The sequence below is a fragment of the Sarcophilus harrisii genome, chromosome 4 (genome assembly GCF_902635505.1).
Source record: "Sarcophilus harrisii chromosome 4, mSarHar1.11, whole genome shotgun sequence".
NCBI lineage: Eukaryota > Metazoa > Chordata > Mammalia > Dasyuromorphia > Dasyuridae > Sarcophilus > Sarcophilus harrisii.
The window spans coordinates 443851624-443875662 of record NC_045429.1 but is presented as its reverse complement, the minus strand read 5'-3'; the positions used below and the strand labels follow the sequence as shown (position 1 = coordinate 443875662).

The 24039-nt window shown below is 44.1% G+C and overlaps 1 protein-coding gene across 1 annotated transcript in view; it reads left to right on the top strand.

Moving 5' to 3' along the window:
- AUTS2 (activator of transcription and developmental regulator AUTS2) overlaps positions 1 to 24039 on the top strand; it is a 760235-nt gene that overhangs the window by 715053 nt on the left and 21143 nt on the right. Inside the window, exons 6-13 of the mRNA XM_031968790.1 lie at positions 3630 to 4089; positions 6339 to 6592; positions 7463 to 7704; positions 9969 to 10013; positions 15476 to 15571; positions 18764 to 18835; positions 20349 to 20378; positions 23555 to 23626. Coding sequence (XP_031824650.1) covers positions 3630 to 4089; positions 6339 to 6592; positions 7463 to 7704; positions 9969 to 10013; positions 15476 to 15571; positions 18764 to 18835; positions 20349 to 20378; positions 23555 to 23626 — 1271 coding nt within the window. The remainder of the gene's footprint in view (positions 1 to 3629; positions 4090 to 6338; positions 6593 to 7462; positions 7705 to 9968; positions 10014 to 15475; positions 15572 to 18763; positions 18836 to 20348; positions 20379 to 23554; positions 23627 to 24039) is intronic.

Genomic DNA, 24039 nt, shown 5'->3' with positions numbered 1-24039 from the left:
TTAGGATGTCCTTTCACTATCATTAGATGTGGACAGGATACTAAACTTTTCCATCTTCATTATTCTCCTTTGTGGAAAAATGCTAACGTTATCGGAGGTTCCAACGAGATGTTAAGTCCTTTGCAAACTTTTAAAATTGCTATTATGAGTAGCATTTGCTATTATTGTTATTTGATTTTTTATTACTTGGTTATATTCTTATTTTAAATATCATTATATAATAATATACAATATATCATTATACAATTATCATAATGTTATATTATTATTACTAGGTAGTTTGCCTAAAGATGACAGCATTTTGAGCTAGAAAGAGACTAAAGGAATTGTATAATCCAAATTATAGATAGGGAACTGAGCATTCCTTCTATCTGTCTATCTCACAGCCTGGTTCTCCCATATAGCCTGTACATCCTGAGCATTTCGGGAAACAGGAAAGAAGTAGCAGAGGGGACAGGGAGGTTTGTCCTGGAGGGTGAACTTGGTTTGTAACAGGAATGGGAGCGGGTTTTTCCACCTGGTCATTGTGGCTCTTAAGAAGCCGTGCACTTTCTTCACACTTTCCCGGTGTGTCCGCAGTTAAAGTGTCTGACTTGACTCCGTGTCCCTCCGTTGGGACAAGGATGTTTGTTTGCCTGATGGGCAAGTCTCTTACTTGCCAGGGTGTATCAGAGCCATGGCTTCTGACTTTGGCAGAGAGCGGCTCTTTTTTCCTCTGTAGCCCCAGGTAAGTCTGCTTAGGGACTTCCTCTACAGGTTTTCACAGCGGGAGGGGGCTCCCCCTTCTCTTCTCCATGAGTGGCGGACCCAAAGTTGTCCCCTGTATGGAACAGAGACTTTCTGTGGCTAACATTCTAACCCCCCCAGTCCCTATCCTGGATCCAAGGACCTGATCCGGATTTCAGGGAGCTTGATAAATTGCGCATCTTTGCTTAATAGAATCACCTTCTTTTTGTAATCCTCTGTCTGGATGCAATCATGAACAGGAGACTGAGGAAGGGTGGGCAGGGCCACTCTGCTTCTCTGCTCTTTTCAGCCAGGTTAAGTGTGAATGCTGGCCCAGACAGGTGGGGAAGGGGGGAAGAAGGGACAGGAGGGGCTGGGAGGCTCCTCAAGGTGCTTGACCTCATGCTGCTGCTGTTTGGGGCAGCTTTGGGCCAGCCTTTGACCTTTTCATGTTAATAGATTCTGTGAGGCTGGCAATATGATACGGTGAAAGCTAATGGGTTTGAAGAGGATCCAAATTCAAGTCTTGGTTCTTCTTAATACCTGTGTGACATTGGGCAGGTCAGCTTCCTTGGCAGTGGAACGTGGGGAAAGGGAGACACCTTGTTGTTCAGTTGTGTCCAACTCCTCCTAACACTATTTGGGGTTTTCATTTGACAGATGAAGAAACTGAGACAAATAGGATTGAGTGACTTGCCCAGGGTCACACAGCTGGATCTGAGGCCATATTTGAAGTCTTCCTGACTCCAGGCCCCATCTCCTCTGCACCTATCCCCAATTCTAGGTGTCTTACTCCTCACCAGATATGTGCATACTCATTTCCACTTCCCTCCCCTTCCCATTCCCCTTCCGTTTCCCCTTTCCATTCCCCTTCTCCTCCTTCCCCTTTCTCCTTCCTTTCCCCTTCCCCTTCCCCTTTCCTCTTCCCTCCCCTTTCCCTTCCCTTTTTCTTCTTTAAATTCATCATTGCTAGAGGTGTCCAGATTAAGGAGACTTGGGGGTATTGCATTTGGATCAGGAGAGACAAGGGACTAAAAAAAAACTCTGCAGACCTTCTTCTATTTCCCATCTTCCCTTTCTTTGTTCCTTGTACTCCCCTTTTTCTTCCCATCTCTTCTCTCTGTCTCCCTGTTCCTTGTACTCCCCTTTTTCTTCCCATCTCTTCTCTCTGTCTCCCTCTATCTCACTCCTCTCTTTTTTCCCTTCTATCACTCCCCATTTCCTCCTCTTTTTGTTCCTGTCGCCCTTTCCCTTCATCCCTCTGATTCCCATTCTCACTTTACAAGGATAAGAACATGTCTAAAGGGCCTTGGAATTCCATCAACTCCAGATCCTCAATTTTCAGACAAGGAGAACGGAGTCTGGAGATGTGGGGCCCTTTTGTCCACCTCCTGGCCTCCCTTCCTCCTGTGGGAGTCTGCTGGCCAGAGACCTCCACGGTGTGTTTGTAGTGAGCACAGGGGACTGCAAGTGCAGGAAGACAGGCAGTGGAGGGAAGGCCAGATGGAGAAGACGTCAAGCTGGGCTGGAGGGAACTGGGGCCCCAGTGAGCCCTGGCTCTAGCTTGGAGCCCAAACAGCTTTCCTGCAGCCCACTGAATGTTTGTGCTGGCCCCAGCTTGGTTTGGATGAGACTGCCAGGGTGGCTGAGGACACACAGGTTTTGTTCTTTTTTCTCAATGTTTATATGTCAGACTGCTAGACTATTCATAAGAATGCCTATAGGGACATGGAGGGGAAGAGGCAAGAAGTCCATTTCCCAAGCCAAGTCTCCTGCCCTGAAGATAATGTCTGTCTGCCTTCTCATTGTAAGGTGGAAAGGCTCTTGTTCCTGTGTCCATCCTTCCTTCCTTCCTTCCCCCCTCCCTCCCTTCCTTTTCTCCTTTTTTCCCTCCTTCCCTCCCTCTTTCCTTTCCTCCCTCCCTTCTTCCTTCCCGCCCTCCCCTTCCTTCTTCCTTCCCTCCCTCTCTCTCCCTTCCTTTCTCTCTTCCTTTCTCCCTTCCTTCTTCCTCCCTTTGTCTCTCTGTCTTTCCTTCCCTCCCTCTTTCCCCACTCCTCCTCTCCTATGTGTGTGTCTCTCTCCCCACCCCCATGGCCATATGATTGTCTGTACCTTTTGTCTTACTCTGTCCCTAATATTCTGGTGGTTGGACTTGAGTCTTCCCAGATTGCCCAGAAATCTCCAACTTGACAAGTTGCAAAAGCATTCGTTCTGTTGAGGATTCTGGGGAGTGACAGTCTTTGAAGAGGTCTTATATTTAAAAAAAAAAAAAAAAAAAAAGCCCTCCCCTTTCCCTGCTGTGCGCCATTTTTTGGGGCTTGCCAAGAGGCCCGAGACAAAGCCCAGACTGGGGGGCTCTTTGGCTGCCAGCATGGCGGTCAGCGTCCCCCTTGAAGTGCGTTCGATTTAAATTCCACTTTGGAGCGTCATCCCCGCTTTGATCCCCAACCCGGCTGGGATCCATTTCTTGGGCCGGGACGCCTGGCTTTCTTGCTGGAGCAGCGATGGCTCGGCAAAATTTATTTCCCCAAATGTCAGTTGTGTCTCACCGGCAAAAAATGCGCCCGGCCAAGGCGAACATCTGTGTGTTGTTAAGTTGCATTTGCCGCATTTGGCTTTGTTAGCGCTTCCCTTTTATGTACGCAGGGATTGTATATTTGTTTTAAAGGGGAAAATCAGGTCTCTGGTTATTGGTCTGGTTTCGCAGGGTTTGTCCAGAGCGAAGGAGCCTTCGTCTTCGGCCTGGCCGGACGGCCGGCTCGCTCTCCGCTCCGAAACGCTTTCTGGCCTCCCCCTCCAGGCCAGCGCCGGTCCGGCTGGGATGAGCTGACGGGGACAGGGGGACTCTCCCGCTCCCTCTCCTCCATACTTACGGTTTCTTCTCTTTCGCCTCCTCCCTGCAGATCCGGAGTTAGCCGCCGGCGCGGTGACCGAGCATGACCCCCAGGATGCGGGGCCCGTTGTCCCGAAGATCTCGGGATTAGAGCGCAGCCAGGAGAAGAGCCAAGAGAGCTGCAAGGAGCCCATCTTTGAGCCCGTGGCACCTAAAGACCCCTGTCCTCAGGCAGCGCAGCCGGAGCCGCAGCTGCGGGCGCCATCCCCGGGCCCAGGCCCTGTCCTGCTCCAGCGCACGGAAGCTCTTCCTCAGCCTCCGCCCCAGGCCCCTCCGCCGCCGCAGGCCCCTCCGGAGGCCCAGCTGCAGCCTCCCCCCCAGCCTCAGGGGCAGCGGCCGGCCAGGCCTCCGTCACCCCCCCAGACCGTCCACCAAAGCCTCCCCTCAGTGCAGCCGCACCCCTCGTCTCAGAACCTCTCCCAGCCCTTGTCGGCTTATAACAGCAGCAGCCTGAGCCTCAACAGCCTGAGGTGAGCTGGGGTTCCCGCACCGGGCCGGGGGGCCTGGGGAACCCCAAGGCCGTGGGAGCTGCAGCTTGGGGGAAGGGCTGGGCATCCCCATGGGCAGCTCCCCAGTCACAGAGGGTCAGTCAGAAAGGGCAGGGGCTGTGTATGAGCCCAGAGGACTGGGGAGAGAGGTTGTGTCCAGGACCAAGAAGGACAAGGCATCCTTTGATGGGCAGGAAGGAAGTGAAAGGGCACAGAGTTTGAGAGGACGAGAGAAAGAGTACAGCGGCAGGTGTAAGAACCAAGGAAGGCCCGGCCTGAGTCTGGGGAAGGAGAACATCCAAGTGCTGTTAGGTAACACACTTATTAAGTAGACAACTAGTCTGTTTAAACACCAAGCTAGACAAGAGGGGACCTTTGAAGAAAGAATCGCAAGGGAGGGCTTCCCCGCAGGGGCAAAATGGGAGTATAATCGAGCTAGAAAACACTTTAGAGACCATTTGGCCCAACTTACTGATCTTACAGGTGAGGAAACTGAGATGCAGGAGATGGGGTGACCTATAGGAACATAGTTCTTAATCCAGAAGGGGCTTCATAGGCTATTAAATAGAATTCTCCCTTTCTCCCTCCCTCCCTCCCTCCCTCCCTCCCTTCCTTCCTTCCTTCCTTCCTTCCTTCCTTCCTTCCTTCCTTCCTTCCCTCCCTCCCTTCTTTCCTTCCCTTCTTTCCTTCCCTCCCTTCTTTCCTTCCTTCCTTTCATTTTTTCCCCCTTTCCCTAATCTCTTTTCTCCTCTCTTCCCATCCCCCCTTCCCTCCTCTTCTCTCTCTCTATCTCACTCTTTCTTCTTTCCTTTAAGAGAAAGCTAAGGTCCACATTGGTTATATGACTTTCTCAAGATCACACAGGTAATCATCAGAGGTGAAATTTGTCTCCAGGTCTTTTGATTCCAGAGCCGGTGTCCTTTCTACTGTTCCCTGATATCCCGTTTCAGAAAGACTTGCTGACTTCACAGGCACAGAAAGCTTTGATCTCTGAGAGTTAGCTTTAAAGATCTGAGGTTTTGCTATTTATTTATTTATTTTTTAATGATGATTACTTTTTTGGGGTGGGCACTAACAAGAGTGAGCCAGGAAAGAGAAGCAGCATCAAAAGCCCCGTTCTGCTCAATCCTGCATTTGTTGAATTATAAGAGAAAGGCTTGTATTTTAAAAAATAAAATCACAAAGGGAAGGGGAGTAGAAAGTCAGCATGAGTCGAGTCTGAGGGTTTTCATAGGAAGGAACCCAGCATACTCCTGATTATTCAAGAGGTCACAATTATCACACTAGGTGTGAATGAGAGAGAGAGAGAGAGAGAGAGAGAGAGAGAGAGAGAGAGAGAGAGAGAGAGAGAGTGTGTGTGTGTGTCTGTGATATTTCCTGTTTTTTCAGTGTTTTCCCCTCCATTTTGGCTCCTTGGTAGAATAGGCCCCCACGTAGTAGTGGAAAGAGAACCTGGTTCAAATCCTGACTTTCTGTGTAACCCTGAACAAGTCTCCCAAGTTTCCTCCCCTGGTAATGAGGAATTTGGAATTTGTGGCCTCTTAGTCCATTGAAAGCTCTGAGTTTGTGAATTCCCAGTCTCTGTATTTTTTTCACATCCCCATCAAGTTTGTCTATTCTCTAGTCAATCACTTGGATTTCCCTTCCCTTTGACAAGGTGGAAATTTGTCTTCATACAGCTCTAGTGTATGGATTTCACAGGGCAAAATTTGGGGTTAGGGAAAGTTTTGGGTCCTAGAAACCAAGGGACAGTGATACCCAATGATCGTGAACCGTTTGGAATCAGCCGGGGGGCCACGGGGATACATCCATCACTTCAAGTCATGATGTTGCCATTTAGAGGAGGCTAGGTTTGAGTGATAAAATATAATTGGCTCAGCGTGGCACAGGGAGAGTCGGCTTCAGTCGTGAAGACTGGAATTGAGGTCCTGCTTACAGGCTCTAGACCAGTCGCTTAACTTAGGCCCCAGGGAACTCCTGAGATCAAAGTTGTAAAGAAAGTGCCAGCCTCCTCCAATGAGATTGTGAGAGATGGAGAGACACAGAGACAAACAGATATTGGAGACAGAATGGAAAGAAGGGCAGATGAGAAGGGATTCCTTAGCAGGGTAGGAGCAGGAGGTTCAAACTGTTGGTAAGGTATCCTTTGGGGAATCGCAATGATGGTTTAAAAAATAACAAATTGCTCATCCTTTTCTTTTTTAATATTTATCTTCTTTTCTCTCCAACAGCAGTAGCAGAAGTAGTACACCTGCGAAGAATCAGCCCCCCCAGTCTCATCTGTCCCACCATCCCTCGGCCTCCCCCTTCCCCCTCTCTCTCCCCAGCCACAGCCCCCTCCACAGCTTCACGCCCACCCTCCAGCCCCCTGCTCACTCTCATCACCCCAATATGTTTGCCCCGCCCACGGCTTTGCCTCCTCCTCCTCCATTGACGTCAGGGACTCTGCAGGTTCCGGGACACCCGGGAGGAAGCACTTACTCAGGTAGGAACCTGCCGTTGCTACCCTAAGGCCACGTGGAAGGCCCAAGGCCCCCAGATTGGGGCCCTGAGGCCGCGTGGATGGCCACAGTGGTGGCTTCTTCAGCCCAAGTCCCTCAGGATGCGGTGGGAAAGCAAGCTCATTGAAATCACATTTTTGACCCAGGATTTCTGGGTCTGCTTATTGGTCATCAGTGGTAGAAGGGCAGAACATAATTAAGAGCTAAGGATGCAGACATACACACAAGAGGTGTTTTTCCGCCTCTGTAAGGTGTGTCTGGATTTGCAGCAGGATTGTTTTTTCTTGTCTAATATTTGGAGTCTCAAATCCCCTTCCAGGACCGTTTGTGTGACCCAGGGCAGAGCATTCTGAGCTCCTAGTGGTCTGATCAGCCACAGTTGGACACACTAACTTGACTCTTAATATTGCTGGGTCATTTTGGTCTCTTCCAGAGCAAAGGACGACAACCAACCAGTAATCATATAAATATAACAATATATAGTTATAGATATGTACATAACAATAATAACAGGTATAACACAAGAACGATAACATTTATGTTATAAATAATATATTAAATTATTATTATTTGTTTATATTAAAACACAATATAAAGGGAGGAAAAGGACTAAAATAAGTGACTGCTTTGTACCAGACTGTGCAGATGTTATCTCAACTACTCTGAGGAGAGCTAGCCCTATTTTACAGCCCAAGGCACTTGAGTCAGAGGTTAAATTGACATTTGGTCCCTAAGACAGAGTTGGTGGGATCGGCTCCGTCGGTCGTCCCGGTGCCCGCCAGCCAACGTGACGTCCCTGCGGCGGCCGACAGGTGGCTACAGAAGGTTCAAGGGGTCCCTCCTTCTCTTTCCAGAGCAAGACCTCCTGCGTCAGGAGTTGAACACGCGTTTTCTGGCCTCGCAGAGTGCTGACCGCGGGGCCTCCCTCGGCCCCCCGCCCTACCTGCGGACCGAGTTCCACCAACATCAGCACCAGCACCAACACACGCACCAACACACGCACCAGCACACCTTCACGCCCTTCCCCCACGCCATCCCGCCCACGGCCATCATGCCGACGCCAGCACCGCCCATGGTGCGTACCCCAGGCAGAAATGTGAGGATAAGTAGAGCACAATTCTCTTCTCTCTTCTACTCTCAGCTTTGGCGCGGCGCCGGGGTGGGGGGGTGTTGGCGGGCAGGAGGGGAGCTGGGGGAACTCACCTGCCTCCACTGGGAGGCAGCCATCCTCTTCCTTTTCCAGAGAAAACGGTCCTTTCCTCCTCAGAAGAGGCGGAGGCTGGATTGAGCTCACCTTGGTTAAAAGGGATGATTCCAACCCCACTTGTTCTGATCAAAGGCTCTCCTCTTTACTCATTCTCTTTAAAAGAGAATTCCTCTTTATTTGGGAGTCCTAAGAAGACTGTTCCCACCTAAGAAGAGCCTCCCTTTCGGTTTATATTTACCCTGCCCAAGAGTAGCGTTCCCACCTAAGAAGAGCCTCCCTTTTGGTTTATATTTACCCTGTGCCCAAGAGCAGTGTTCCCACCTAAGAAGGGCCTCCTTTTTGGTTTATATTTACCCTATACCCAAGAGCAGTATTCCCACCTAAGAAGAGCCTCCCTTTTGATTTATATTTACCCTATACCCAAGAGCAGCGTTCCCACCTAAGAAGGGCCTCCTTTTTGGTTTATATTTACCCTGTGCCCAAGAGCAGTATTCCCACCTAAGAAGAGCCTCCCTTTTGGTTTATATTTACCCTGTGCCCAAGAGTAGCTAAGGGTCCATTCCAGTCAAGACACAGCCATTTTCCTCATTCTTCCTCAGAGAACAGGAAGTGGATCGGACTGGGGGGATCCAATTCAGGATTCACCCAACCAGAAAGTGGTCCAGACAAAGCTAGGATGCTTTTCCGTGAGGAAGAGAGCCTTCAGTCATAAGGCTGGAGCTCACACTAAAGCAAGACATCTCCTCTCCAAGTGACCAAGCCTGACTTGTTCATGTTAACATTAGGGAATAGGATGAAAAGTCCCAGAGCAATACATTGAAAAAATCTTTTATTCCAGCCCTTGGAAATCTACTTAAATGTGCATATGTTGGAATGAATGTATAAGCTTTCCTTTTTTTGTTACTACCTTGAAAGCTTTCATTGACATTGAGTGTGGTGGGGATATCCCAAATTCAGCAGCAAAGGGATTTCGAGCAAATTTATTTTTTTGTTGTTTATCCAAGTCTTTTTCTTTTTCGTTAGCAAAATTGAATTAGACAAGTTTAAAAAAAGAAAAAAAGAAAAGATCAAATTTCACAGGTGTTCCTTAGCAGGTTTTAGAAATGGGAAGGAGAAAATTCCCAGCCTGCAACATGATGAGAAAATATTGTCAGTTTAATCAAGCTTATTTAAGTTAACGAACATGTCCTTACTTCTCTAGGGAAAAGGAAATTCGCATCAGGTGTCCTTTCATGGGCTCCTTTTACTGGGAAGCCATTTTTGGCAATCCTCCACATCACCAGGAGGTGACTTAGTGGCAGTTCCAGGAGGATAATATATTTAGAGGAAATGATAGAATCTGTCGTGGTTGCCCAGGAGAGCTACAAGGCCTTTCCAGAACTGCTGGATTTGAGCTTTACTTGGACCAGGAGCAATGGAATCCTTAGCTCTTCTACAGAGGAGAATACAGGAAGGGCCAGAGGATTAACCAAAAACTGCCTTCATTCTCTCTGCTGTAGAGATCTGGTCTGTTCTAACTCCTTAAATGGCCAGGTAGAGTGAGCAGGAGATCATTGAATTGGCTCAAACTCATACCTACTGCCTATCTGGCCCCTCTCAGTTATTAAATGGTCACATGACACTAACTGGAATCAGGTCAATAAGCATTTATTAAGTGCCAGGGGTATACTAAAGACAGCTCTAATCACTCATCCAAGTCTATTGTTAAATGTTTAGCATAAATGCTTTCACCTTGGAAATCAAACTGCAAATCAGAGTTTGATTTATTGTTTTGTGGATTGTCTAGGCTCAAGAAAGCAATGGAGGAAATGTTAATGCAAATTAAACTTAAAAGATGTCATGGGCAGAGTCTTTTTTTGTGGAGAGCCAGTTGTTAAACATTTATCCACATGCCTCATGTTAAATACCTACTGTGTGCCAGTCACTCTCTTAATTTCAGGGGATATAAAGAAAGGGAAAAAAATAGCAGTCCCTTCTGTCAAGGAGTTCCCAGTTTAAATCAGAGAGGTTTCATGTCAGGTGGGACACCTGAATTGTTTGCCATTTGATGATCGCTAGGGAAGGTAGGCATCCAAGGACCAGCCAGGTGAAGAAGCTAAGACCGCCAGTATAGAAACACAAAATAACTAGTTTTTGCTTTGATCCCTTTACAGTTTGACAAATATCCTACAAAAGTTGACCCCTTCTACCGTCACAGTGTGAGTTCACCTTACCGTGTCCGTGTTCAATGTCCATGCTTGTTTCCATTGTTAGGACCGAAATCGTCCATCCCTTGGCTGTCAGAAGCTCCCGCTGTCTGACCAGCCCCCTCTAGGAAGGCGTTCACAGCCGCTCCTGGACTCTTTTTGTACCTGCTGTCTGACTTGCTTGCTTGTTTTGCTTGCTTGCTTGTTTGTTTTCTGGGGCTTTGTTTGGGGTGGGGGGGTGGGGGGAAGGATGCAGTATCAGCTCTGAATCAAAAGATCTTGGCGGGGCCCTGCCGCTTTCAGGCAAGGCCGGATTGAGTCAGAAGGCCAGCAGAAAAGCGGCCAGCTCGTCCACCCAGTGAAAAGTGGGGTAAACCTTTGATTAATCATGATTTCAGCAGGATCAGAAATCAAATTTAATTTACAGAAAACCTGGAATTGTGTTTTCACAGGCCCTTCAGGTGTTAGATGTGAACTCTTTCTGCCAAAGACAAAGTCCCCCGTGTATCCAAGGTTTAATTCTTTTCCAAAAGTCATTTCTCATCTCTTTTTGGCTGATTGCAAAAGGCTCTTGCATACAACAGCCATAGGAAGTGGTTCCCCATGTAATTGGATGTCAGAGCATTGTTTAGAAAAGGGAAATACAAAGAATGTTATTGTTGGCTAAAACAAAGGCTCTTTTGTAAGTGAATGACACTGGAGAGAAAGTGGAATTTGTTCTGGGTTAAGGCCCATGGGCCCAGATGAGACTTGACAGCTGCCTGAGTAAGAAAATTGGTGACCTCCAATGGCAGAGGCTGAGCTGGGGATGTGGAACATGAGCATCAGATCATGATGTTTTGATTAGGGGATGGATACTGCATCATTTTAACTGAAAAGTATGCGATCTTCAGCCTTTCTTTTGCTTTGAAATGGGATTTTCCTCTCCCCCCGCCTCTCCCTCCCATCTCCATACTAAAAAAAAAAAGTCTATTTGGAGCTATTTTGATTTGCTGTTTTCAAATATTTTTATTTTTGCTCTTAGTATCTCTTGCAGTCTTCATAGGTGCTGCAGTTAGTGGGGGAGCCAAGCAGATTAATTCAGGGGTGTTTATTCAGGCTGACAATAATGACATGTGTGAGGTAGAGATGAACTTAACCCCCCCCCCCAAAAAAAAAAAAAGTAGTAAAATAGACATTTAGACATAACCTTAGATGTGTCTCTCAAGAATGAAAATTAATAATATCTAGTATTTTTGTAACACTAGTTTTACTAGACACTTTATAAATATCTTTATTCTCACTCACAGCAGCTCTGTAGGTTCTATTATCATCTCCAATATACAGAGAAGGAAACTGAGACAAACAGGTTAAGTGACTTATCCAAGGAGCAGTCATATAGCTGGTTAAGTTCTATTATTATCGCCATTTTGCAGATGAGGAAACTGGGTCAAGTTAAGTGACCCACCCAAGGGAGGAGTTGTATGTTTAGTAAGTGTCTGAGACTGAATTAGAACTCCTGACTCCAGCTGCCTTTAGAAAACCTCTTTAATTTTATCTGTCTGGATCCCTATCTGTGCTTGACCTTCAGTGCTCTATGATGGCAAGAACAAAGCATACTTTGATAAGGGAGGGCCCCAAAGTTAATTTCCTCTGGGGCCTTTGTCCAACCTGCCTTGTTAACTTTTTTGGGGGGAACCTTCCCTGGTACCCTTAGAATGGAACTTTTCCTGTGTATGTGGCCTTGGGCAAGTCAATTAAGCCCTTTAAAGATGAATTATCTTCTCTATAAAATGAGCAATAATTTGGCATGGAGGATGCCGTATAGTCCTTTGCAGCTCTAGATTTCTGGTTCATCAAAACAGATCTGGATCTATGAGAATCCACAGAGGGAAAAAAAAATGCTTACCAATAAGCATTTATGAAGGGTCTGTTATTAGGGTAAGAATAATTATATTTCAGGCCCTGTAATAGGGAGAGAAGGAAATTTTAAAATCCCCATTCACTCCCATGTGGGAGCCCAACATGGACATACATTTGTATGTGTGAATATAATATAAAGAAAATAAATACAAATAATGTAGTTTGGGAGAGATGCTAGTGTAATGTCATTGAGGGGCAGTAGGATGGAGTGGATAGGACATTCGGTGTCATCAAGAAGACCTAGATTTAAATCTCACCTCCAGTATTTACTGACTATGATCTTGGATAAGTCACAACTTGTAAAAAGAGAGAGTTCAGTTCATTGATCTCCTTCCAGTTCTGTATTTATGGCCCAAGCCATGGCATTATGTGATTTGTTGTCACTTCATTTTCCTTGGTCTCAGTTTCCTCATCTGTAAAGTGAGAAGTTTGGATTCTAGCCCTTCTAGCCCCAGATCTATAATTGCAACAATAACACTTAATGTGGGATTTAGAAGCAGGGAGAGAGCTCCCCACACCATGGACTTTGGGGACAACCCCCCCTTTTCATTTCTTATGCTATTCTGGATTTCTGTCCTCGAAGCTAATCAAAGCAAAAATGATGCTTCTTGCTGATTTGTTTGTCTCACCTCCTTTATGTGTCCACAGAGAAAGGACTTCATTGGTAGAAATTTGGCAGCAGGGGGTTGAGGAGGGGGGAAGAAGGGGACCTGGAATAAGGCAGGATAATTAGCTATATTCTGGGGGGAGCAGTAACAGAACAGTGTTGGTGAAAAACTTCTCCAAAATATCTTTTTAAAAATAAATAAGGCCTCCCTTAAATGGAGTCATTTAGAAAGAAATGCTCCTGTTTTAGGGTGACATGCATTTAATTGTCTTGCTTCTTACCGTGTACAGTGGGAAAGTTATTTCATATTATAAACTCTATATGGGCTAACTCGACACAGTGCTTCAATTTTCCTCCCGCTTTGGGGGATTAGGGCATTATGAGGGGAATTAGATGCAATACACTGGAGCTTCTAAAACACCATTTTCGACTTAAAAGTTGTTTTAAATGAGGGCACTTGGTTCCCAATCACTGTTTAAGTGGATTTAGTTCCATATCAATTAGGATGCAAAGTTTGCTGCTTCATTGAAGAGAGAGAGACAGAATGAAATAAAAAAGGGAAAGGGAAGGTAGAACCTTGAAAGGAGGAAAAAAAAAATGGCAAGCTGACATGTTTCAATAATTGCCTGGAAGCAGCCAACATATGGAAATGAATTATTAATATAAGGCTTCAATTATCATGCATATTTTACAGGTTATATAACACAAGGCAGGCAGGAGGAGAGAAAGAAGGCTAAAGAGGCTTTTGACCAAGTAACGGCAACTGGTCCATTAGATTCTCCCCAAATGTTTGACTTGAAGCCCTGGTTCTGTTTTGTTCCCTTTCTTTCTCAAATAAATAGCCAGGACTATCCTTCACTTTGGTACTAGATTGAATAGTGTATAGAACTCTCCCAAGTTCTCTTTACATTTGTTAAGTGGGTAGGGAGGTTAGCTATTCTCCTTTGGTAGTTGTGCAAACAAAAACCAACAGGCTTTTAAAGAAGTCTTTCTGAAGAGCTAGAAAGATGGTCCCTATTCACAGGGAGCTTCCAGTCAAGTGGAGGAAAACCATGTATCAGTAACTGGAAAATGGACACAGAGTGGGTGAAATGTACCTGACATAACCAGAGGGGGGTGGGGGGGGGGTGGGAAACTAGAACAGATTTCCTGTAGAAAAATGGGTTTTGAAGGAAGCCAAGGAAACTGAGCCTTTTCACATGTTTTTGCTCTGAAAATTAAGAGGAAAATCATTTTGAAATTTAAGTTTAATTTAAATGTAAAAATGGTTAAATAAAAACTTTTGATTGTTTTTTTTTTTTTTTTTTTTAAATAAGAATAAGGTATCATTTAACAAAAACATTAAAAATAGGATTTTAATGGTACCTGTTGAGCTTAGTGAGTTGTTCCAAGGCCAGGTGAGGGGATGAGAAGGTGAAGTGTCGTGTTGGAGAAGTTGCAAACAGGCCGGTGTAATTGGATCTTCCAAGAGCTTGAAGGTTGGAGAAGAGTAAGAAAATGACCGAGTTGGGCAGTAGTGTTATATGGAGAGCTTTTTAGAGGCCAGATAGAGGAAGTTAGGTGACATGGCCAGATCATGCAGCATGTCTCACGACTGTCCACTCGTGTCCTTGCTCTGAGCCTGTTGGATGTCGCATTGGCCCTATTGTGTGCCATCCGAGTGGGCCATTCATTAAAGAAAATCTGCCTCAGTACCACATAAATGGTCTTTTATTCCCCTTATCTTTGAATAGAGCGATAACATTTATTTAATATCCTTAGGTGATTAGTAGGCACCATTTAGAACTGATCCAGTAGTTTAGAAACAGCAGTGGAAATCATCATCCAAGAAACAAACATTTATTAAGTGCTGATTGTGTACTAGGCTTTGCTAAGCTCCAGGGATACAAAGAAAGAAGCAAAGTAGCCCCTGCCCTCACGCACATGCACACAGAGTAAATATCAAAATGCAAACCAGTTGGGGAGATACTAGTAGCTTGAGGACTCATGGAAAGGCTTCATGGAGAGAAGGTGGCGCTTGGAGCCAGTAGACCATGACTTGGCTCTTGTGATTTTAGGCAAATCACCTAATATTTCTTCCTTCTGTTGAAAGGAAGGGGTTTGGCTGGATGACCTTTCAAGGTCCCTCCAACCTCTAAATCCTACAAAAAAGGCAAGCTTTGCATGCTGAGCCAGACTGTATTTGACGTTGGAAACTCTTTGAAAACAAAAGCAATATTTAAAAATCAGGTTTATTGTAGGCCGGTATTTTGTGGAGGCGTAGCTCCCTTCTCCCACTGGCTTCCATCTTGTTGGAGAATGGGTGGACTTCATTTAAACAAAAAAAACATAGTAAATGTGTTTCTTCCAGAAATATTTATCATCATCTTAGGAAATTAAATTGTCCCCAGTGTCAGACAGTCCACCAGAATAAGCTAATGAAGCAAGAATTGTGAATATTTTCTCATTTCCTAGAGAAACTATTAAAAATCTAAAGTACTAATTGAGTTTTAATGGTATAAAATCCTGGAACTCATAAAGACTTGCTTCTTTCTTGCTTTTTTTTTAATTAACTTGTAATTTTCTGGGCATCTTATTTGGCTCAGCACCCCCCCCCCCCCCCCCCCCTTTGATATGCATTAACATCTCTAACCATTTAGGACTTCTATCCAATTTAACAATTAATAATTAGAAAAGCTCCCTTCGTAATGATGGCCTCATCCGGGACATCATTTGTTGGCTGATTAATTCTGAACTACTTTTAACTTGTTCAAGTTAAACATTCATGGCACATCTGTGTGTTCATTCCATGGGCTTCTTTGACTAATGGCACTGAACGGAGCCCACTAGTTTGCTAATGTCTAAGTCATTCTGTGTGGGGGGGTGAGGGGTGAGGGGTAGAGGGTTCGAGGGTTTCCGTTGGCTTTTGCAAACCTCCTATTCAGTCTTTTCTCTTTTCTCCCCCCACCTTGTTTTTGGCTTGTAGCTGTTTCATTCATATCCTCCTGCCGTCTCGGGCATCCCCCCTATGATCCCACCTACTGGTCCCTTTGGGTCCCTGCAAGGAGCATTTCAGCCCAAGGTAAGACCAATTTCTGAGCGTACGCACAGCGGGTCAATGCTAATGTCTGCGTGCAGCCTGGTATTTGACCCTTCTGGCAGGGAGGACCCCTGGGGCTCAGACACAAAGATTTTGCTCTTATTTAACCAGCAAAAACCTTAACCGATGACATTTCATGGGCCCCTGATTTCTTTTGGGGCAGGATGCAATTGTCTCTGGAATATACCTTCCATAAATATCATGGCAACCTAGCTTTTTATGAGAAATCCTTATAAAAGTCCATCAGAGAAAGATACCACTCGATTAAAAAAAATCAGCAAGCATGGATTAAGTTTCTAAAATGTGCCAGTGACCTGGAATAAAAAAAAACAAAACAGAACCTGTCCTCAAATTCTGTGAATCAATTAATTAATGAACCATTTCCCTTATTAGTAGAAATTATTAGTGGAACCATCCTGACCCTCACTAAGTGTGCTAACTCTAGAGACTCCAAGATCATACAAAGAATTGGGTCCTGCCCTTAAGGAACTTCCCCTCTAATAGAAGGAGATCAGTGTGAGAAACACACAAGAGAGGTACAACACGGAAGAAGGAGGAAGGGGGATAGTGGAAGGCTCTTGGAGAAGATGGTGCTTGAAAATGGCTCGTGGTGGGTGTTTTTTGTCAAGGTGCCGCAGTGGAAACCCATTTCGTCACACGCTCCCTTGCGGGACTGTGCGAGCTGCATTCTGCCCTGGTGGGTCACCACTTTCACAAATGATGAGTGAGCTTCTGCTGCCCTGCCCATGCATGTTGCCATTCGGGAGCTGGCACTGGGCAGGAAAGACAGCATGGAGGGCCGGTGCAACTTTTCTTCAAAGATGGTTTATCTCCAAGACAGAGTAGAACATGGAGTCATCTTTGCACTCTGATAGCCAGCCATTGTCAATTGAAAATTGACCTTACCAGCCTTTAATTATCAGGCTATAAAAGAGTGAATTTTGTTTGGGTTTTTCTTGTCTTTGTATTTATTTCCTCCTCCCCTTATTCCATGGTGACACTGAAAACCAGGGATGGGGAATCTCATGGAGGCTGGGAACATAAAATCAGAGCTTGAAAGGGACCTAAGATTACAGATGAGAAAACTGAGCAGACAATTAACATAGTAACTGGGTGACCTTGGTCAGTCACCCTCTGTTTCCTCATTGGCAAATATGGTCTGGATGACCGTTGATATCTCCTTCAGTCTAGATCCAGAACCTGGGAGATTACCAAAAAAGAGAATTGTTCTAAAATTCTGAAACAACAGAACTGAAATGGACAGCTATGGAAACTTGCTCTGTTTCCAAAGCAACATTTCTCCCCAAAGGCCACGTTTCCAAGATCAGAGACTGATGAGGTTGTTATCTTTCACCTGGCTGACCACTTCATGGTTCCCCTCCCCAAAGCGTGCTTCCCCAACCCCTCAATCACCCCTCTAGACAGCAACACAGCCCTCACATGTATGTCCCTAAAACAGAGTACTAGGTCATTTAATAAATTAGTCCTTTTTTCTCCTCTTTTCCCTCACTTACAATTATCCAATCGCACTGAAAACTACATCTGTGCAAGGAAGTGTCTCTCCTGGTGTTGAAATAGGTCCTTCTTGGCCTTCTTACTGATTGAATATGTAGATTGCAGTTCATTAGTGGAGTTCTTCATATGTATGCTAATCAGGCTGTTAACAACTCTGTAGCTTAATTGTTAGTTGGGCTGCAGCTGATTTCTTTATTTTTTTTTTTAATCCCCCCTCCCTCTCCAGCACTCCCCTTTCTTCTCCCTCCCTTGTCGGAAGTGCCCCCAGCCTTAGGGACTCCTTTTCCCAGGCCAGTTCATGTCTTTGTGTGGACACAAAGATGCAGAGTATTGTTTAAAAGAGATATTCATAAGAACATAGATTTGGAACCAGAGGGGATCTGAATGCTGCCATCGATACCAGCTGAGGGATCCTGAACAAGTCATTCACCTCAGCCTCCCTTTGATGACAGTAACTAGGGAAGAAGAGATGATAGTAATTGCACCTACCTTTGTCATAAGCAAGAGAATGTGTGATAAACCGCAAAGTGTTTTATAAATGCTGTTTATTTATATAAATATATACATTTAAAATATGTAAATATCTGTTATTATTATATCCTGATCATTTCATCATAGGGATGATATTATGTCTTCCTTCCTTTCTTCCCTTCTCCCATTCCCCTCCTCCCACATTGCACCCTCACAAAGGAAATTGTGCTATGGGTGAGGGCAGGATGGGGGGGGGGGGGGGGGAAAGCGTGTGCTCTTCCAAAAGGTAAGACCCTGATGACAGGAATTAGTAAAGAGTTACTTATGAGCAATGGTGGGAATGGAAATGATTTACTCAGGAAGTCGAATTACTTTTAAATCATTTATATACTATTTAATGATCGAACTGGGAGGTCCCCAAACCCAGTTCTCTTGTCTCATTTCCACCATTGCTAATGAGTGATTCCCGTGTGTGAATCCTGGCTGTTGTATGCCAGTTAAAATTCAGAACGTTAGCTCTCTAAATGTCTCTAAAATACTCCGAGGTTCTCTGATGGGAGACACCTGATATCGTAAATTGTTCTAATGCTCATTTAAGCATTTCTTGGACTTGTTTTGGTGATAAAGCAAAAAGGAAAAAGAAAAAAATTGAAAGACAGAAGCTAAAACATTAAGGGAACGAATACTGTCTAGCAATTAGCTGAAAAGAAAAAAAAAACAATTTAATCTTTAGCTCATGAAAACTGTCACTTTGGGGTTGAATGACTGAAGAATATTAGATTGGGTTCAAATCCTGCTTCTGACATGTACCACTTATGTGACCTTGGGCATGTATTTCACCTCTCAATTTCCTCATCTATAAACTGAGGAGATTGAACCTAGAATCCCTCCTTCCTTTAACTCTGTGATCCTAGGCTTCTGTGATTGATGTTTCATTAAAACAGGTCACATCACTCTTCTAACAAATTTGGTTTCATGCTAGCCTCCAAAAGGGCAGTCTCTGGTGAGTTTATTTGAAATAAAGCAAAGATATAAGACTCCTCAAAGATAATTTAATTAATATTTAGTCTTACCTTAAAATAAATAAAATGGCATTTATTCTGCATGGAAAGCCATTGTTTACAGAATGCAGAGAACATGGCACCTCCTAATATCTTGTCTAATTTATGGCTGTTGTGACATTTGTAGACATCTAATCCGATCGATGTTGCTGCTCGACCTGGGACAGTCCCTCACACTCTCCTACAAAAAGACCCGAGGGTAGGTTCAAAGACACCTGCATGTGCTCAGAGAAAAAATGTTTTTTTTATCATCCATTTCAGTCCCTGAAAGAAAATGTCTATTCCAGTAATAGCCACCTGGGTCACTTTTGCTTCAGGTAGGAGGTACCGTGGGAAATAGTTTTTTTCTGGGAAAAAGAGGGGTTTCCTTTGAAAGGTCCAAACCTGGGAAATAGGGCTCCCCATCTAGTTAAATTTCTTCCTTAGCAACTCCCCCGAGTGACTTTATTCCAATCTCTTGCCTGATTTTTGTCATCTTCTTCTGTTTCCTGCCTTTCAAAAGAAATCCCTATAAGATGCCTTACACAGAGAATCCATATCAACTGTTAGAAAGAATGGTGGGTTAGGAGGCCAAATTGGAGACCCTGGGTTCAGATTTCACTGCTGGATGACCAGAAACAAATGACTTTGTATGGAATTGGCTTTCTAGCTCTAAAACTATAACCTTTTTTTTTTTTTTTAATAAGCTGTTTTTTGGGGGGTTTTTTGTTTTTATAATCACCTCTGTCCTCACTGAACATTGGGGCATATCCAGCTTTCCCCAGAAATCTAAAGGCATTCTACAAGGCTAATAACAGTGCCTTATTTTTCTAACCTAGAACAAAGAGACATTCCCCCTTGTCCCTTCCCCAGGAAACAATTGGCAGAGATATGATGGGTATATTTGTAAGTCATTGACTACTTGGAGGGCTTTTGTGTTAATATGCTTATTATATGTACATCAATGATTACTTTTTTTAATGCTGTCCTTCCCTCCCCCAATAATATTTTTCTATCTAACAGACAAAAGGAAGTTAGTGACTGATGACCAGAGGTTGGAGTCAGAAATGACTCAGATTTATAAGTATCTCTATTGTGTTTTAATGTGTCTCTTGAGATTTTCTAATGTTGTCCAGTCAAGTTGAATTTTGCCAAGTATTCAGATGAGGGGCTGGGGCTTAGGTAGTTGTAGGGACCAGCTTCTCAGCCATGATCTTTAAGAGTTCTCTTGGCAACAGCCTGTCTCTACTGTCTGTGTGCTCCCCCATTGTAAGTGCTAGGTAGACTGAGTCTCCAAGCCGAGAGCTTGTGAGACTCTGTGTGTGTGCCCTTTGAGCTCAGGAAGCCTTTGTTGTGGTTTGGAAGAGGGGTTTATATCCTATGGGAGGAGATTTCAGCCCTTTAGTCTATATGAGGCAAGCTCTCCTTTTGATTTTGAAGCAAATAATCTCTCCTGGCCACCAGTTGTAGTTGTAGTTTGAGAAGACTTGCTTCGTAACCGGCTTGTGTTTGTGTAGCTCATGGCTCATGAGGTAGGGAGGGGGGAAGGGAAGCTGGGCACTTAGTTCTACAGATACTGTGAAAATGGGCTAATTATTCTCCAAAAGGGCTTCATTTAAAAGTAAAATTCTAACATTTTAATTTCCTCTCCTAATGAAGCAATACAAATTTGTTAATTAGAGCAATTGTTTGAGTGACAGGCATGTAACCAAATTGTCATTTTCTCTTCACAGTTGACAGATCCGTTCAGGCCAATGTTAAGGGTAAGGCATCTTCCAGAAATGCTTTTTCTCTGCTTCCACTCTGAAACACAAATCCATTATCAAGAAAGTGGTCTGTCAGGCAGGTGGCTGGGAGAGAGGGATTCCTCTGCTCGGATGGTTTTCATGTAGCCCAGAGTCTTAACTGCTGTTGTTGTTAATGCCATTTCCTTAAAAATATAAGGTTAGGGTTTTTAAGAAGTGAGTGGATTCATACCTTTCTCCCTCCCTCTCTGTGGATGTACCCAGTAGCTCCCTATCCAGCATCACACAGCCAGAATGTGCTAAAGAAAGTAAGATTGGAACTCGGATCTTCTCGGCTCCATTACCAAATGGACTTCCCATGACTGGGGAAAATAGCTCTAAAACAAAACAAAACAAAACTGTTGGCTGAAGATTTAATTTAGCTTTGCTATAGGAAAATGGAAATTGATCTGTATTCAGGGCCTGGTTTTGGTTGCTGACTCCCCAATTAAGTCAGTCAAGAAATATTTACTCAGCTCTTCGTTTAAATCAGGCAAAGTCGTCCCTGCCAAGTTTTGCTTTTCAGCAGGAAGCTTTGCCATCACTGCCAGTGACCAAAATTTATTGAACTGTTGCTTTCAACCTGTGTATAAACTTGGAAAAGTCTCCTTTCCTTGGGTACCATTTTCTTCCTTTGCAAAATGAAGGGCAGGACTAGATCCCTTTCAGGTCTAGAACCGTGATGCCATATTCCTAAGATGCTAAGTTCTATAAAAGCATTGATAGGCACTGATTAAATATGTATGTTGTCAAACTAAAATCTGAACGAATTTCTTTCTTGTAAACTCAAACTTTTTTACTGAGAAATTCCTTTAGTTAGGGGTGATTATATAGTCAAGGCCCTTCATTTTATAAAGAAAAAAAAATGGACCCAAGTTGTTAACTTACTCAAGCTTCCATTGCTTGAAGATGCAAGCCAATGGAACCTTTGAGTGGGCAGACTTTTAATGGGATGTGTTTCTTTCTGTTCCCAACCTTTTTTTTTTTTTTAATTTTTATTTATTTATTTATTTATTTTGGTAATAGCTTTTTTATTTTTATTTCAGTGCAAATGATAAGTGTATAAATATGTATACATATATTGGATTTAATTATATTTTTTTAACATGTTTAACATATATGGATTACTTGCCATCTGGGGGGGGGGGGGAGAAAAATTTGGAACACAAGGGGGGGAGAAAAATTTGGAACACAAGGTTCTGCAAGGATCAATGTTGAAAAATGATCCATACGTATGTTTTGAAAATAAAAAGGTGTAATAAAAAAATTATATGCGAAGATAATTTTCAATATTCATACTTGCAAAACTTTGTGTTCCAAATTTTTCTCCCTCCTTCCCTATCTTCCCCCTCTCCTAGATTGTAGATAATCCAATATAAGTTAAACTTGTACAGTTCTTCTAGACAGACTTGCAAAACCTTGTGTTCCAAATTTTTCTCCCTCCCTTCCTATCTTCCCCCTCCCCTAGACTGCAAATAATCCAATATAGGTTAAGCTTGTGCAATTCATCTAGACAGACTTGCAAGACCTTGTGTTCCAAATTTTTCTCCCTCCTTCCCTATCTTCCCCCTCCCCTAGACTGAAAATAATCCAACATAGGTTAAACTTGTGCAGTTCTTCTAGACAGATTTCCACATTGATCGTTCTGCACAAAAAAAAAAAAAAAATCAGATCAAAAGAGGGAAGATGAGAAAGGAAAAAAAAAAACAAGCAACTAAACAACATCTACAAAGGTGAAAATAGTAAATTGTGATCTTCAAACTCAGTTCCCCATACTCCGGATGCATAGGGTTCTCTCTCTGTCACAAGTTTACTAGAATTGGCCTGAATTACCTCATTGTTGAAATAAGCCAAGTCTAACCATTCTTTTGGCACATGATTGGTGGACAAATTGGTTGGGATGATGGAGGAGGAGAGGAGAGTCTCCCTGAGATGTCACGTCAATATTGATTGGTTCTCTTTGTTTGTAAGGAGATCCTGAGTTCTTCAGTTAAGGATAAGAAACTAAAAACTCGAGAAGGGCTTGGATTTCAGGTCCAAATTGCAAAATTGTTGCCCTGCCATACAGACCAGCAGCTTTGGTCAAGATAAAGACAGACTCCTGATCTTGGTAGCCAGTTAACTTTCCCTAAGCATTTACCAAGGGCTGGGCTAGATAGGGACTGTGTGAAAGGGGATGCAAAAGCAGAATGTGTCCCTGGCCCCAAGTACCCCATAATCCAGCTGGGGAAGCAGAGCATTCACATGTGAAATGACAAACACATTTACCGAGCAACCTATTAGCACATGAGCCAGATTCCAAGGGACAGGAGGGAGAGATAGACGGTACACAAAGGGGCGCTTTCCAGACAATGAGAATGGGGGTGATCAGAGGAAGGAAAGTGCGTTTTCCCTGGTGCAGATAAAATGAGAACATCAGAAAGGGTAGTCTGATTGCAAGCATCGATTAAGTGCTTACTGTGTGCCGGGCAAAGGAAGACCATAATCACATGGAGTTCACGCTCCAGCCACGTATAAACTCTATCCAAGAAAAATGGGAGATGCTCAACCTCGGCAAAGTCCTAGAATTCAGGGCTAAACAATGGGAAAAATGAGTTTTGTTATCAATATGGTGGCTGTCTTTTTGCTTCCTTGATAGAAAGAAGAAGAGGGGGAGCCGTGGAATTTACTTTGGGCTTTGTATGTTCTGGCTTTGCTTCGGTTCACAGACACTACTGTATTACGTATGGAGGCTGATGGGAATTAGTAGCATAGCAACATTGGGCTAAGTGGAAATCCTTCCTCTGCCAGTGACTGCTTATGCCAGTTGGCACCAGAAAAGAAAGAAAGAAGAAGCACAAAGCAGGGTCCAGGCTTTTCTTTCTGGGATCTGGGGAGGTCCTCATCAAGCGTAATTTTTTTGAGCAGTGGCCAGCTTTTTTTCAGGTTCACCGGGGAATGAATGGAGGCAATTCTGTGATCCTCTCCTGGCGGGTTTTGTGGCCGTTGTGTGGGTTTTTTCCAGAGCCGCTGATGTAGAGCGCTCTTGAAGTACAAAGTGCCCTTGTTGCTTACTGGAGGATGGGGGAGCTCACGGCCGATAACTCTGCCTCTGAAAGCTTCACGGGGTGCAAGTTCACTTTCTCTGAAACTTCTTTTCTTGTTTCTTATTCCAGAAACCAGGGAAATGGTGTGCAATGCACGTTCACATTGCTTGGCAGATTTACCACCATCAGCAGAAAGTCAAGGTCAGTTTGGTCCCTGAATCCAGGATCTCACGGTCGACGGAACCGTCTTGGGGCGGGATGGGAGGCGTAATAATGGGCATAATAGGCTCAGAGGGCCTGCAGCCTTTTCTTTGTGCCCTTACAGAACAGAAGGCTCATTAGTTTTCAGAGTTCATACGTGGCTTTTACACAAACCCATTTCATAGATCAGGTAACTGAGGTCAAAACAGCCTCGCATCATACAGCTGGCAAGTGGCTAAAAGTACATTCAGGGTTTTCCATTTGCTGCACTGCGATGCATCTTGCAGCCTCTGAAAAACCTACAAAAACTGCTCAGTGACCAGAAACCTCCAGGAAAATTAGGAAACAAAGAGAAAAGTTCCCTGGTGATTTTCCTCTCTCATGATTCTTTTGTCCAAGTTTGATCTCAAAGT